The sequence below is a fragment of the Lepidothrix coronata genome, unplaced genomic scaffold (assembly GCF_001604755.1).
Source record: "Lepidothrix coronata isolate B3197 unplaced genomic scaffold, Lepidothrix_coronata-1.0 Scaffold7, whole genome shotgun sequence".
Classification (NCBI taxonomy): domain Eukaryota; kingdom Metazoa; phylum Chordata; class Aves; order Passeriformes; family Pipridae; genus Lepidothrix; species Lepidothrix coronata.
This window is the reverse complement of record NW_016690187.1, coordinates 10667486-10680168: the sequence shown is the minus strand read 5'-3', so window position 1 is coordinate 10680168 and position 12683 is coordinate 10667486. Positions and strand designations below refer to the sequence as shown.

Genomic DNA, 12683 nt, shown 5'->3' with positions numbered 1-12683 from the left:
AGGATGGCCAAGACTTGGAAGAAGTTCCTGCTTGTCCATCGGAAGCTGATGAAATGGAAAATGCAAAACCACAGCAAAACAAATCTCTTGAGGTGGGGATGTATAAACAGACTTAGGGCTGTACAAGGGAATGCTCCAGAGAAAGAAATGGGGTAATGTAGCTGAGGAACAGTCTCATGGCAGAGACAGCAGGGCTATTGCTAATTCCTGGGTTACACTGCAAAACTCCAATTCTCTCAGCTAGCGATGCATCAAGAGGGGTTGAAGAAACAGAGGGTAAAGAAGTGTGAAGGTGTACTTTTTGTTTTTGTGGGGGTTTTTTGTTTGTTTGGATGAGTTTATTTTTGTCTCATGTTACTGTATAAAGGGCAGGAGCAAGATTGAGTCCTGTTGCATAGTTAGTACAGGAAGAAGGATGGCAGAGAGGTATGTCCACATACATGTTCCTGATTGGATTTCTTTAGTTCGTGCTTCTGGTGGGCATTGTGGAGGAAGAACCACTAGTAATTGAAAGAAAAAAATGATGCTTTTTCATCTGTGTAGAGCAGGAGCTCTCCTAATTTCTCCTTTTGAGTATTACTGGCACAATAACAAATACCCACCTCCTTTTGGTAGGAGAAACCATTGCCAGTCCCTTCAACCCAGCAGAACCTGGCTGGATCCAAACTCTTCTGCAGATGAGGGAGGACCACAGCTGCTTGAACCCAGAGGATGCTGTGTTTCAAATAAAGGTGTCCATTGCAGAAAACCTTTTGCTAGTGGAGAAGAGAAAGACTTCTTAAATTGTGAACCACATTTTCAGAAGTTGTAAAAGCCAATATAGCTTTCTTCCTGAATGATTTACTTCTAGCTGGAGTCTGTCGGCAAAAATTGTGACTATCCATTGCACCCTGCCAGGTTCGGGTGTATGGGGAGAGCTCTGGCCACCTCCTTTCGACTCCTGCTCTCAGTCAATGGGAGAGCCCCTGGTTCTTGCTGCCCTTCCCAGTGTCGCTCCTGGGAGCGAGAGGCGCCTCCACGAGAGGCGCCTCCACCAGAGGCGGCTTCAGGTCGCTGTCAGCGGCAGCCGAGGCCCCTCGCTTTGTTGTGTGGCTGAGTGACACCGAGCTGGTGACGCTCCCCAGGCATCTGCTCCTGTCCCTAATACGGCCGGGCCGTCTGTCACCAGCGCGGACAGCCTTTAACCCCTGGCCCGGGGTGGGAGCGCTCGGGCGGCGGCGGCAGCGCTTCGGGCCGGACCTTCCCGAGGCGAGCGGGCGGGAGGGGGCCGGGCGGGGCGCCGGGGCCGCGACCTCGCGGAGGGGTGCGGAGGGTGGGTGGGGGCGGCTGGGACACCAAAATAGGAGCTGCTGCTGCTGCGGCCCCGCCGCTCTCGCCGGCAGCTGCTCTTCCAAAGGCCGTCCCGGGGCCGCCGCGGGCTGGGAGCGCCCCTGGTCGCGGCCGCGCTCCGCACGGGCGTAAGCGCCGCGCCGGGCAGGTCGGGCGGGCCGGGCCCGCAGCCGGGTCGGGCGGGCTGCGCTGAGCACCGCGGACAAAGCGCCGGGAGCTGCGGGGCGCGGCGATGGCCGCGGTCGCGCAGGAGGAGTACGCGTACCTATACAAGGACTCCGGGCATCCCGCCGGCTTCCTGGAGGCGTTCCGGGCGTTCTACCTGGACGGGCTGTTCACCGACATCACCCTGCAGTGCGCTTCGGGGGTCATCTTCCACTGCCACAGAGCCGCCCTGGCAGCCTGCAGCAGTTATTTCAAAGCCATGTTCACAGCCGATATGAAAGAGAAATCCAAAAACCAGATCAGTCTTCCCGGGCTCAGCCATGCGGTACTGGAAGCCCTCGTGAATTATGCATACACATCACAGATCCAGATAACAAAGAGAAATGTCCAAAGCCTACTCCAGGCTGCAGACCTGCTCCAGTTCGTGTCAGTAAAGAAAGCCTGTGAGCAGTTTCTGGTGAGGCATTTAGACACCGACAACTGCATAGGGATGCACTCCTTTGCCGAATATCATGATTGCTCAGAACTAGAGAAGGAATCCAGGAGGATATTGTTATGGCAGTTTGAAGAAGTGTGGAAGCAGGAAGAGTTTCTGGACATTGGCAAGGAGAAGCTCTCTTATATTCTTTCGAGAGAGAATCTCAATGTTCGGAAAGAAGAGGCAGCCATTGAAGCTGTTGTTAACTGGGTTGCACACAATGTGGAAGAAAGAATTGAAGACGTCTATGAACTGCTGAACTGCATCAAAGTAGACTTAGATAACATGTATTTGAAGTCAGCTTTAAGCCTACAAAAAAAATGCCGACTCAATGGCCGTAAGATAAGGTCACTCATATACAAGGCCCTCGACCTCAAACCCAAGAGTCTTTCCAGAAGACCCACAGCAGCCATGTACGTGATTGGAGGATATTATTGGCACCCCTTATCAGAAGTGCATGTTTGGGATCCTTTAACCAACGCATGGGTCCAGGGAACAGAGATGCCGGATCACACCAGAGAGAGCTATGGGGTCACTAGCTTGGGACCAGACATATACGTGACAGGAGGTTACAGAACGGAGAGCATTGAAGCCCTTGACACCGTGTGGATATATAACAGTGAGAGGGATGAGTGGACAGAAGGCTGCCCCATGCTCGATGCAAGGTATTACCACTGTGCAGTTTCCTTGAGTGGCTGTGTCTACGCGCTGGGGGGGTATCGAAAGGGAGCTCCTGTGCAAGAAGCTGAGTTCTATGATCCTTTAATACAGAAATGGCTTCCTATTGCAAACATGATCAAAGGTAGGTAAACTTTTTTATGGTATCTGCCTCCAGTGCTGATCCTTTTGTATTTGTCACTTTTAAGTGCCATGGACACATTTAGAGCTTGATCCAAGTTCTAGAGAAGTCAACAGGAATCTCCTGTTAGTTGGTGGGCTCTGGTTCAGGTCTTCACTAGCCAAAAGACTGCAAACATCTAAATGCTATGCTGGGCTGTGCATGGAACACTAGGGTAGAAAAGCAAGTGGTAGTCTTGTATAGTTTTGCCTTCTTTCAGAGTAAGATTTCTGTCAGAATAGAAAGAAATCAGAAAACCACCTGGGATTAGAGTCGATTCAGTAGATGGTCAAAGAGCAAGCTCCAATAAAGGGATTGTATTATTTTAATGGAAGGGCAGATTCCTAAGATTTTCTGAGCAATCACTTATAAAGGTGTCATCATTTAGAACTTCTTGCATGCAGTTTCCTTCTATTTCTGTGTATCATCTGTTCAGGATCCTTAGTTTAATCATTAGTGTGAGGATAATGAAAAGCACTAATACCTGTTTCTAGCAGCCAAAATAGTGATGTATTAAAAAGATATGAATCATAGCCAAACTAAAGGGTATAATTTTGTTATAAAATTTATAAGCAGTTATCAGTTTCATCATACATTTTTATAAATTAATGCAAATATTTACAATTAATTATAATAATTTAGTGTAAGTTGATGCAACACAGTATTTTACTACTTACACAGAGTTTTTGGAGGTATCTGTAATAGGAAAAAAAAACATGTTTCTACAACTTTCTCCACTGTTTGTATATTTTCCTCAAATATTGCTGCTATTCTCTTTTTATTTGCTTCAAAAATAGAAATGTTATGCTAATATTATAAGCAGTTGCATATTCTGTGCAGTTGTTTTGTCCAGTTTTCTGCGTGGAACATCTGATGTGCTCAACTCTCCCCTTGTTTTATTTCATTTTGTTGTTCTAGAGACAGATTTAACAGAGGTTCATTCTGGCTCCATTCTATTTATGTCCTTCTTTATACAATACCATAATTAGTAATACCATGAGAATGACTAAAATTATTAGAAAAGACACTGAACAATCTCAATTCCCATTGTCTTTGTCCTTGCCATATAACTGATTTTTTTAACATCTCTTTAACTTAGTGGAATATTGAACCTAATTCCCTACTCCAAAACCAATGTGACAGTGTGATTTTAATTACTGCCTAAAAATGCTGTGAACTATCATATTATATGCAATATGTATTGTTTACTGCAGTTTTATTTTGTTGTTCTTGACTTACACTGATAAAGTGTCTTGACAAGTCTGTTTTACTCACATTCAGTCTGAACTTTCATACTGTGTACAGGGGTTGGAAATGCCACTGCCTGTGCCCTGCACGAAGCCATCTACGTAACTGGAGGTCACTATGGGTACAGGGGAAGCTGTACCTACGATAAAATCCAGAGATACCATTCAGGTAGCAATGAGTGGAGTATAGTCACCACAAGTCCACATCCAGGTAAATAATAATTTCTGTAAGGAATGTAGAGCTTGATTTGATGACTTGTACCTGGGAGTCCTTCAGCCCAGTTAAGAGTTTTTGGCATATTCCTAATTAAAAAAATGAAATGTCTGTAGGGCACCAAGGGCCATTTCCAGACTCTGAGAGGGAAAGAGAAGACCTTCTTCAAGCATCTGTTGTATAGAAATTGCTCTACAAATACAGAATTAAGGAATGTCCACATTCTATTAAATAATATAACTTTCTATAAAATCTATTCATAGACATTTGGCAAAAATAATTTATATTAATTTTAGAAGGGTTTTCTCTATGTTCTACACCTGGTAACAGTAAGTTTTTTAAGCAATTGTCACTAACTACTGCTGCTCAAGTTTTTATCTTCTGTAATGCCTTCAGCTTTCTTTTACTAAGTGTAGCAGAAACTTGAGGTGTCTCCTAAGCCCAGTGAAGAAACTCAGCCGCCCTCAGTGGTGCCCAGTGTTTGTCATGTAGTTGCACTTTAAGTTAAGGTTATCATGCTGAGTTGTACTGTATTCTTTTCTTTCTGAAGAATACGGATTGTGTTCAATTACATTACAAAACAAGATCTATTTTGTGGGTGGACAGACCACGATCACGGACTGCTATGACCCAGAGCAAAATGAGTGGAAGCAGATGGCTCACATGATGGAGAGAAGGATGGAGTGTGGCACAGTGGTCATGAACGGATGCATCTATGTAACAGGAGGATATTCCTATTCAAAAGGAACGTATCTGCAGAGCATTGAGAAATATGACCCTGAACTGAATAAATGGGAAGCAGTAGGAAGTCTTCCCAGCGCTATGCGGTCCCATGGCTGTGTCTGTGTGTATAATGTGTAAGCATTTAATTTTCATCTTGCTGTTACAGCAACCAGCAGATGCAGTATTCATAAAGTACTGATTACCTCATGACTGAGTTGTCTGATACAATCTCTTAGCGCATATTGTTGAAAATCAGGTATAATTTTTTCTCATTTTAAACAACTCAGAAATATAGACATGGTAACAAGATTTCCATATATTTTTCTGTCCAATCATTTTTCGTCATGAAAGTTCTCAAATGACTATCTTATAATACTTTATGCAGCTACATAGAAACTACTGTGAAAAAGAGATTTGTTTTTGTGGGAAATCACTGTGGGAAACTATGATCTGGTGCTAAGATGACTAAAGCCAAACCAAATACTTTACATTTCTAAGGGCTACTGGGCTTCAGAGGAAATCTTTGTATTCTGAAGGTAGCTATAGAAATGGATCATTGCCCCAGTGGGGAATGAGGGAAGAAATGTCAGGCAGTAGCCTCAGAGCACAAGCCAAAAGTGTGCACTAGTTTTCCAGAAGAGCAGTGCTCTGAAGTACAAGGGCGTTTGAGAAAAGTAGTCTCTTTGCCATTCTTACACTCACTTTGACAGTGCCCATCAGAAATGAAAAACGACTCTGCAAGGCTTTGCAATGGGCTCTTTGGCTGATGCACAGATATTTGTGAGGTTTTTTTTGGTTGGTTGGGCTTTTTCAGAGAAAAGCCTTGACTTGGTAACTCTTTTTTAATATCAAATTCAAGATAGGTGTCTGTGTGGAATGGAAGGATGAAATGAGAGCGATTGGAAAGCTGCTAATGTCCCCCTGCAATACAAACTTCTCTGTTTTGTTTAATACCATTTGATCTTTGCTAAAAGTGCTGAACTGTGACTTGAGCAAAGGTGACAACTGAAGAAACTTGTCAAAATATGTTATTCATGGAGAGATTGAATGCTAAGTGGTCTACAAGATTGATTTATTTATTATTTCTCTCAAAACATAATAGGAGATCTTAAAATTCTGTGTAGAAGGCAGATTTTTGTAAAATGCTTTGTAGACAAATGGATCACACTCTGAGTGGCCTGATAGCAGTGATTCAAATAAAAAAATGCCTTGGGGAGCAGAGAGGCTTTTTTAGCATCGATCAGTTCCTCAATCCAGCTTATAAAATGACTGCAAAAAGAGCTATTAGACATTGGTGAAAGAGGCAGGGGCAACACAGGGTTGCTGAAGGATGTAGTGGGAACTTCCCACACCAGCACTGTCACCTAAAATGAAATTTTGATTTTATTGGATTTATCAGATTCAATGAAAGGAACTTCCCAAGCAAGTAAGCCCTGAGTTTATAGTATTTCTTTTTCTTGATCATAAGCGTTTTCAACATTTTTTTTTGTTCTTTCCCATTTTTATGCTATTTCTGACTTGCATTTGACTGCTGGTAGCAGACAGCACTCAACTCTGAGCTTTGATGTAAAGTTCTGTGGTGTGTATATATATAGTTCTTGTTTTGATGTCTTTGTATGTCACCTGACTATGCAGAAGCTCATGTGTGCATGGGTTCAGTGTTTTGCTTCATTACACATCCCACTGGGAGTTGTTTAAGGATCCAATGTAATTTGTTTAAAGCGGTGTGGGGAATTGAACTCTAATGCTGTTTGAAATGCGCTGGCCAGGCAGGTGGGCAAAAGAAATAACACGAATTTTTTTCTCCTGGAAATCTTCACAGCTGAGAAATTGTTCAAAGACAGGTAGAGCAGTAAAGGACAACATTGCAAAAGCATGAAGGTGATCTTTGTATTGAACAAAACCACAGTGAACTCAACATATGTAATTTTTCAGTGCAAATTATGTACCTGTGAAGCTTCATGTTTGTTGAAAAACATGAGCATAGAACAGCTGCTTATGGCTGGCCTTGAGGTTCATTCTGGCCCATATCCTGTCACCAACACTCATGGGTTGAGGAAAGGATCTAAGAACAAGGTGAGGACTAACAAAACAAAACCCACAGTGTCCACTTGGCCACTGCTTCTAAACTAAGTGCTTAGCATTCCTTCGTGAAAGACAGTACTGTTCCAGGGCAGGAGCACAGGCATTGGAAGCTAGATCTGCTTTGTCCCCGTGGGCACCCTGCAGGTGAGCAATTTGCTGCTTTTTGGCCTCAGTGCTAAGTGGAAAAAAGCCTTTAGTTCTTCCATGCCAGAAGAGCATGTGCTGGTCTGGCACAAACAAAAGTCAATGAGATTACTGCCTAGGATGTCTGGTAAATTCTAATTTTTCAGAGACTTTGAATGCATTAGAATAAATGGAGATCAGAAGAAGTTCAGACTCATGGTTAAATTTCAACTGGTGCTGTTTTTCACAATAACCTACAGTGCTCTTTTAAATTAGCTTATGTCCATAGAATATCCCAAGGTGTGCTGCCATCAGGTCTTGGACACAGGCAGGAATATGAATTTAGGAAGAGGAATAGGGATTCTGCCTTCTGGTCAGTGACCTACGGCAGGTGGGAAGCTCAGAACAAGGAATCTTTTAGCCATCTATATGGTATGTTTTTAATAATAGTTGAATGTAAACACTGAATTATTGTGCTATCAGACCTGTATTTCGGTAGACACAGTTTTATTGTTTTACTTTTAAACTAGAAAATTAACTAATACAGAAATCAAATAACTGGTAAAGCCCGTGTTTGTAGCACCATAGATGTCCACAGTACATCTTCAGTACTTCAGTGAATGTTTGCAGTATTTAATAAATGTAAATATACTACCACTGTACAAATACAAGCTTTTAAGTTACTTTTTCTGTTCAGTGCTCAAAACCAGCACCCCGGCGCGCCCGGACGGGTGGCCCTGGAGGGTGCTGAGGGCTGTTCCCGCGGCCCTGGGCACTGCCCGGCCCTGCCCGCGCCCGCCTCCCCACACGATCGGGCGCCCTCGGCGGGAAGGGCCGCGCGGGCGTGGGCGGGGCCGGAGCAGCGCCTCCCCCGCCCCGGAAGTGGCGCCACGCGCGGGGCGGGCGGGTCGCGGGGGCTGCTGGGCCGCGGCGCCGACTCGCGGCCTCTGGAGCGGCGGAGCGGGACCGGAGTGGGGCTGGACGTGCAGGTTCGTGCGGGGCCTCGCCCCCCCCCAGGCCCGGCCCCGCTGAGGAGCGACGGGCCGTGCCGGGGCAGGGCTGGCGGCGGGCTTGGCGGCCGGGCCGGGCGGGAGGCAGGGCGGTTCCCGGCGTGGGGAGCACGTGCCGCCTGTTCCCCGGCGGAGTTGCGGAGCGGGCCTGGCCGTGCCGGCGGGGCGGGGAAGCCGCCCGGGCCCTCCCCGCCGGCACCGCTACCCGCGGCGCTGCGGGGCTGGGGCGCTGCCAGTGAGGCGGCGCCGGCGGCCCCGCTCCCGCCGCGGGGCCCGGGCCGGGCCGAGGGAAGCGCTCCCGCTGCTGCCGGGCCTGGGAGTCGGAAGGGGGGGCTTAGGCGCTGCGGGCGTGTGAAAGTGTCATCAAGCAAACTGATGGTCTCCTGGCACAGGTTAGGGGCCCATATTTCAATTACTTAATTACTTCTTATAAGAAACTTCTTATAAGAAACTTCTTATAAGAAACTTCTTATAAGAAACTTCTTATAAGAAACTTCTAATTCTGCTCAAAAAAAACAAAAAACAAACCACAAGCCATAGTATCGTCTGTGAAAACGTGTGGTAGCAGTTAACCCTTACCTTAAAAAAAACCCTATATTTTGAGGCAAGAATCCTGTCAGAAGGCTCCAACCTCTGACACAGGGGTTCCTGAACAAGGTATGGTATGAGTAACAGTTCCATGTTACTTTATTGGGGAAACTTTCTTATTTAAAAAAGGCTTTTCACTCTGTTACAGTAATGGTAGAACCAGCCTGCAACTAAGCTTTGTCCAGACCTTGACACTAAATGGCTGGTAAGATGAAAATCCACTTGAGAGTTCTATTAGGATACTCTGGCTAATACAGTGTGGGATCTAACTGTTCTTGTTAAAGGGCCTGACTGTCATTTTTTGCTTGTAATTTAAGTCTAATGACTACTTGCATTACTTTGTTTTCATTTTGTGTGGTACTGATGCAAACTGTTGGCGCACAGAAGGAACAAGTTAGTGTGGTCTGCTAAGAAAGCCCTTACAATAAAATGTTGTAGGATTTTGCATGCAGTTCAGGCTGTGATTGCTGTTCAATGCAGTTTATTATCAGTCTTAACTGCTGCACAGCACCTGAAAACTATTGATCTGGAGGTTGTCTTGTGCCAAACGACTGAGCTAAAAAGTCTGAAGTGAGCATGTACAGACAAGACTAGAATTTCTCTTAAATTAGGCTGCTTCTGCTTTTGTTCTAAATAGGTTAGAGCTTAATCACTGTCTGAACTGAATTCCATGCATGGCAAGCTTGAGTCTTTCTTAGTTTTGCCTACAGTTTGTTGTTACTCACAGCTGCAGGGATGCTTTTTAGAAAAACTTCTCCAGGTGTAAGACTTAATCTAAAGGACCTGTGTCAGGTCTTGTGTTGTTTTATACTTTTTGGTATTGACCTTGAAAATACTGCTAAGGAAGTAGGCTTTGTTTTTTTTCTCTTTTTAGCACTGGAGCTGAGCCTTATGTGAAAATGCTGGTTCTGTGCATTTTGGTACCTGAGCTGAGGCAGGCTGGGATAGTGGTCAATTAGTTGATCTCTTGGAGAAAGCTGTGACTGCTCCATAGGCTGCCATTAAATTGCACCAAATTTGGTATAATGTGAAAAAGAACACTGGTTTCTCTTACAAGTTGGGTGTAGGGGACAACAGCACAGGGGAATGTTAGACAGTACCAGCACCCGAACGTGGTGATGAACTGTCAGTCTCCTGTAGTCAGGGTGGCTCGTGTGAGACATCTCTGAAGTAACTGCATTTGTCAGCTTGGGTACTCTGCCCTGGGATTTGTAAAGTGCTTTACAGACAAATGGATCACACGCTGAACATCGCTGTCAACTAACACTTGCTGAAATCAGGCTTTAAAGAGCATTAAGAGTGTTAGGTACAGGTGGAAGCACAATAGTAGAGACTGGGGTGCATATTTTAAGTCTGTAAGTGCCAAAGAAGTACAAGTAAGTCCAAGGATGCAACAGAGTTTCCAGATCAGGAAGATGAGGAAATGGAAACACTGCAAAATGCAGTAGGGTGAACAGTGACTGAGGAGTTAAACTACTAGAATAAGAAGATGGGGTGCCAGGCGGGTGTTCAGATGAAGAACATAATTTCCCATGACAAGGGCATCTTCACGTTTTATATCCTTATCTTAAGAGCAACTAGACAGACATTTTTGGATCCCAGTTAATTTTCTGGTCAGTAGCTGCTTTCTTAGTGACTGCATCTGATGTACTGGGATTATACCCTTGCTGCCAGTTAAGTGAAGAAGTTGCTTCCAAGGTAAAACATCTTATCTGTTATCAAAGATACTTGATTCAGTATTCAAGCAGAACTCCATTGAAGACAGATTTTTAAAGGAAAGAACTAGACATTTTTAGGATGTATTAATAAATGCAGATATTTTTATTCCTTCCTCCAGTAAGTTCCGTCAACTTTCAAAGATTAGACAAGAGACAAACTTCAGAAATATTTGTCATTATACCTATGTAGGAATTAAACAGTTTTTGTTATTGATGTTTTGCCTAGTGGTGAGAGGTTGGATTTGACTTAAAGAACAAATGTTGTTGGCTCTCAGCTTTGTTGCTGCTCTTAGGCACAAACTGAGAATCTGTGCCTAGAAAAAGGTAAATAAATAAGGCTGTGAAGTGCCAGCTTTTTTTTAAATTTATCTTGAATACAGAATGCCAAATGCTGCCTTAACAACCAAAGTATTTTACTTGTGGTTTTTTTCCCCACTTGTTTCATAGTTTGCCCTTGGAGTTTGCAGTGATGTTTATAGTTGCTTCACAGGCATAAATGTATGGCTAAAGAACTTGACTGTTACCGTGTTTAGATGAGGCTGCAGTGAAATGCAATGTTCTATAATATAGAATATAAGGAATATATAGGAATATAAGTCTGTAGAAAGTACTATTCAGTAAGTGCTTTTGCTCTGTATTCTCTTCAACACAGCTGGTGAAAATGGCTGAAAATGGAAACAGTGAAAACATGTCTATCTTGGAAAGCAAAATCTGTCAGCAAATTGAGGTAAGTTCAATTTATAGTTTGGGATCTGAACTGAGGTGTGGTTTTGGAGGCATTTATTGGCAGGGACTTGGCTAATGGGAAGTTGACTTTATGGTGAGTTAGACTCAAATCTTCAGCTCTTTAAAAAAATGTCTGTCACAGGTCTATGACAGGTATTTAATATTTTAAGGTAGTTGTAATAGTAGTTTAAATTGGAAGTTATACTTGTCTACAGTTGCTTGTAAGACCACACTGCTAGCATTTTAGTTGCTATAGCAAGTGAATGTATCATTAAACAATTTATAACCACATTGCTGGGGTTATTCTATCTATGCAAATAGGAGAAGGTTGAATTTTAATTCTATATGCCTTAATTTTTTGGGGGGAAAATCCTCCTACTCAAGAATCTGTGCCGGTCAAAATATTCACACATTGCATAACTTGCTATTGTGATTTACTGCTTTGTAATTTATTGCTAAAAATTACAACTAAACTTACATGCCTGCTTTGGATTAACTACTCTCTCTAGAGGCTTGGAGGGTTACCCTCCAATAAAAAAAACTGAGCCCATCACTTAACATCTAGAACAAACCTGTTTTTCTGAAGGATAAAAGTATAGCTGCACATGAATGCCCAATACCCTATGAAGCCATTATTTATATATAACAAACAAAACACAGAGACTGAGAAAAGGCAGTTGACAAAACTAGACTTCTGGTAATGTGAATGTGAGGTACACTAGAGGGAGAGGTATTGTTGTAAAACCTGCACTGACTTTTTAAGGCACTATGATATTGGTGGAAACATTTCAACTTATCCTACGGCTTCAAGTATTTGACACTAGTTAGATGACTGCTAGATGGCAGAAGAATCTGATTAGCCCGTCTGCCTTGAACTGAATTGTCTTCCCATGCTGGACAAGATCAAAATAAGGACACAGTAACTAAATAAAATTAAAAATAAAGATTAAATTTAAAATAATAATTTTTTAATCTTTTGGTGTTTTGTTGAATGAGACCTAGAAAGTCCAGTTTATGTATATGATTTTTCAGTGTGAAAATACCATATTCTTGCTTGTACATTCCTTCAATAAGGAGTAAAACCTGAATCTGTTGGTGACAAATTTGACTTTTGACTCTGCAGAGCCTGATCTGGGTGATAGATGCTTATGATGTTAACAGAATAAGCTTCATTCCTTTCCTAAACAAAACTGCAGTCTATCTTTGCCTCATTAGTCTCATTGGATGAAGCACTGGTTTGCTGTGGCATTTGTTTCTGTGGGGAGATTGTGTGTTTGTTTGTTTTTACAGCTTCCATGTTGCAGCTAACTTTTGGCAAAGTATCACATTAAAGCAGGAAGTAATAATTTCAGAATTCTTAATTATTCAGAGTAATTACTTTTGGTATGTCTCAATCGACTGCAGTAAGCTGTCAGATGAAAATGAGCTTTTAAGGCTGA

At 43.3% G+C, this 12683-nt stretch overlaps 2 protein-coding genes across 8 annotated transcripts in view; both read left to right on the top strand.

Annotated features, from left to right (window-relative positions):
• The window catches only part of SSB (Sjogren syndrome antigen B), a 30003-nt gene that overhangs the window by 13121 nt on the left and 4199 nt on the right, over window positions 1-12683 (top strand). For 2 of the 7 annotated variants that reach the window (XM_017835359.1, XM_017835320.1), the window contains exons 1-3: window positions 8106-8191; window positions 8949-9005; window positions 11171-11245. In XM_017835359.1, the coding sequence (XP_017690848.1) occupies window positions 11190-11245 (56 nt within the window). In that variant the 5' untranslated portion in view covers window positions 8106-8191; window positions 8949-9005; window positions 11171-11189. Of the gene's footprint in view, window positions 1-4249; window positions 4269-8103; window positions 8192-8583; window positions 8605-8948; window positions 9006-11170; window positions 11246-12683 lie in introns of those variants that run through there. The other 5 variants (XM_017835335.1, XM_017835369.1, XM_017835326.1 and 2 more) reach the window with 5 other exon arrangements.
• Window positions 1562-7858, top strand: KLHL23 (kelch like family member 23). The gene is made up of 3 exons (XM_017835292.1): window positions 1562-2774; window positions 4116-4268; window positions 4822-7858. Exons 1-3 carry the CDS (start codon window positions 1562-1564, stop codon window positions 5130-5132), a joined length of 1677 nt encoding a protein of 558 aa, XP_017690781.1. The 3' UTR covers window positions 5133-7858.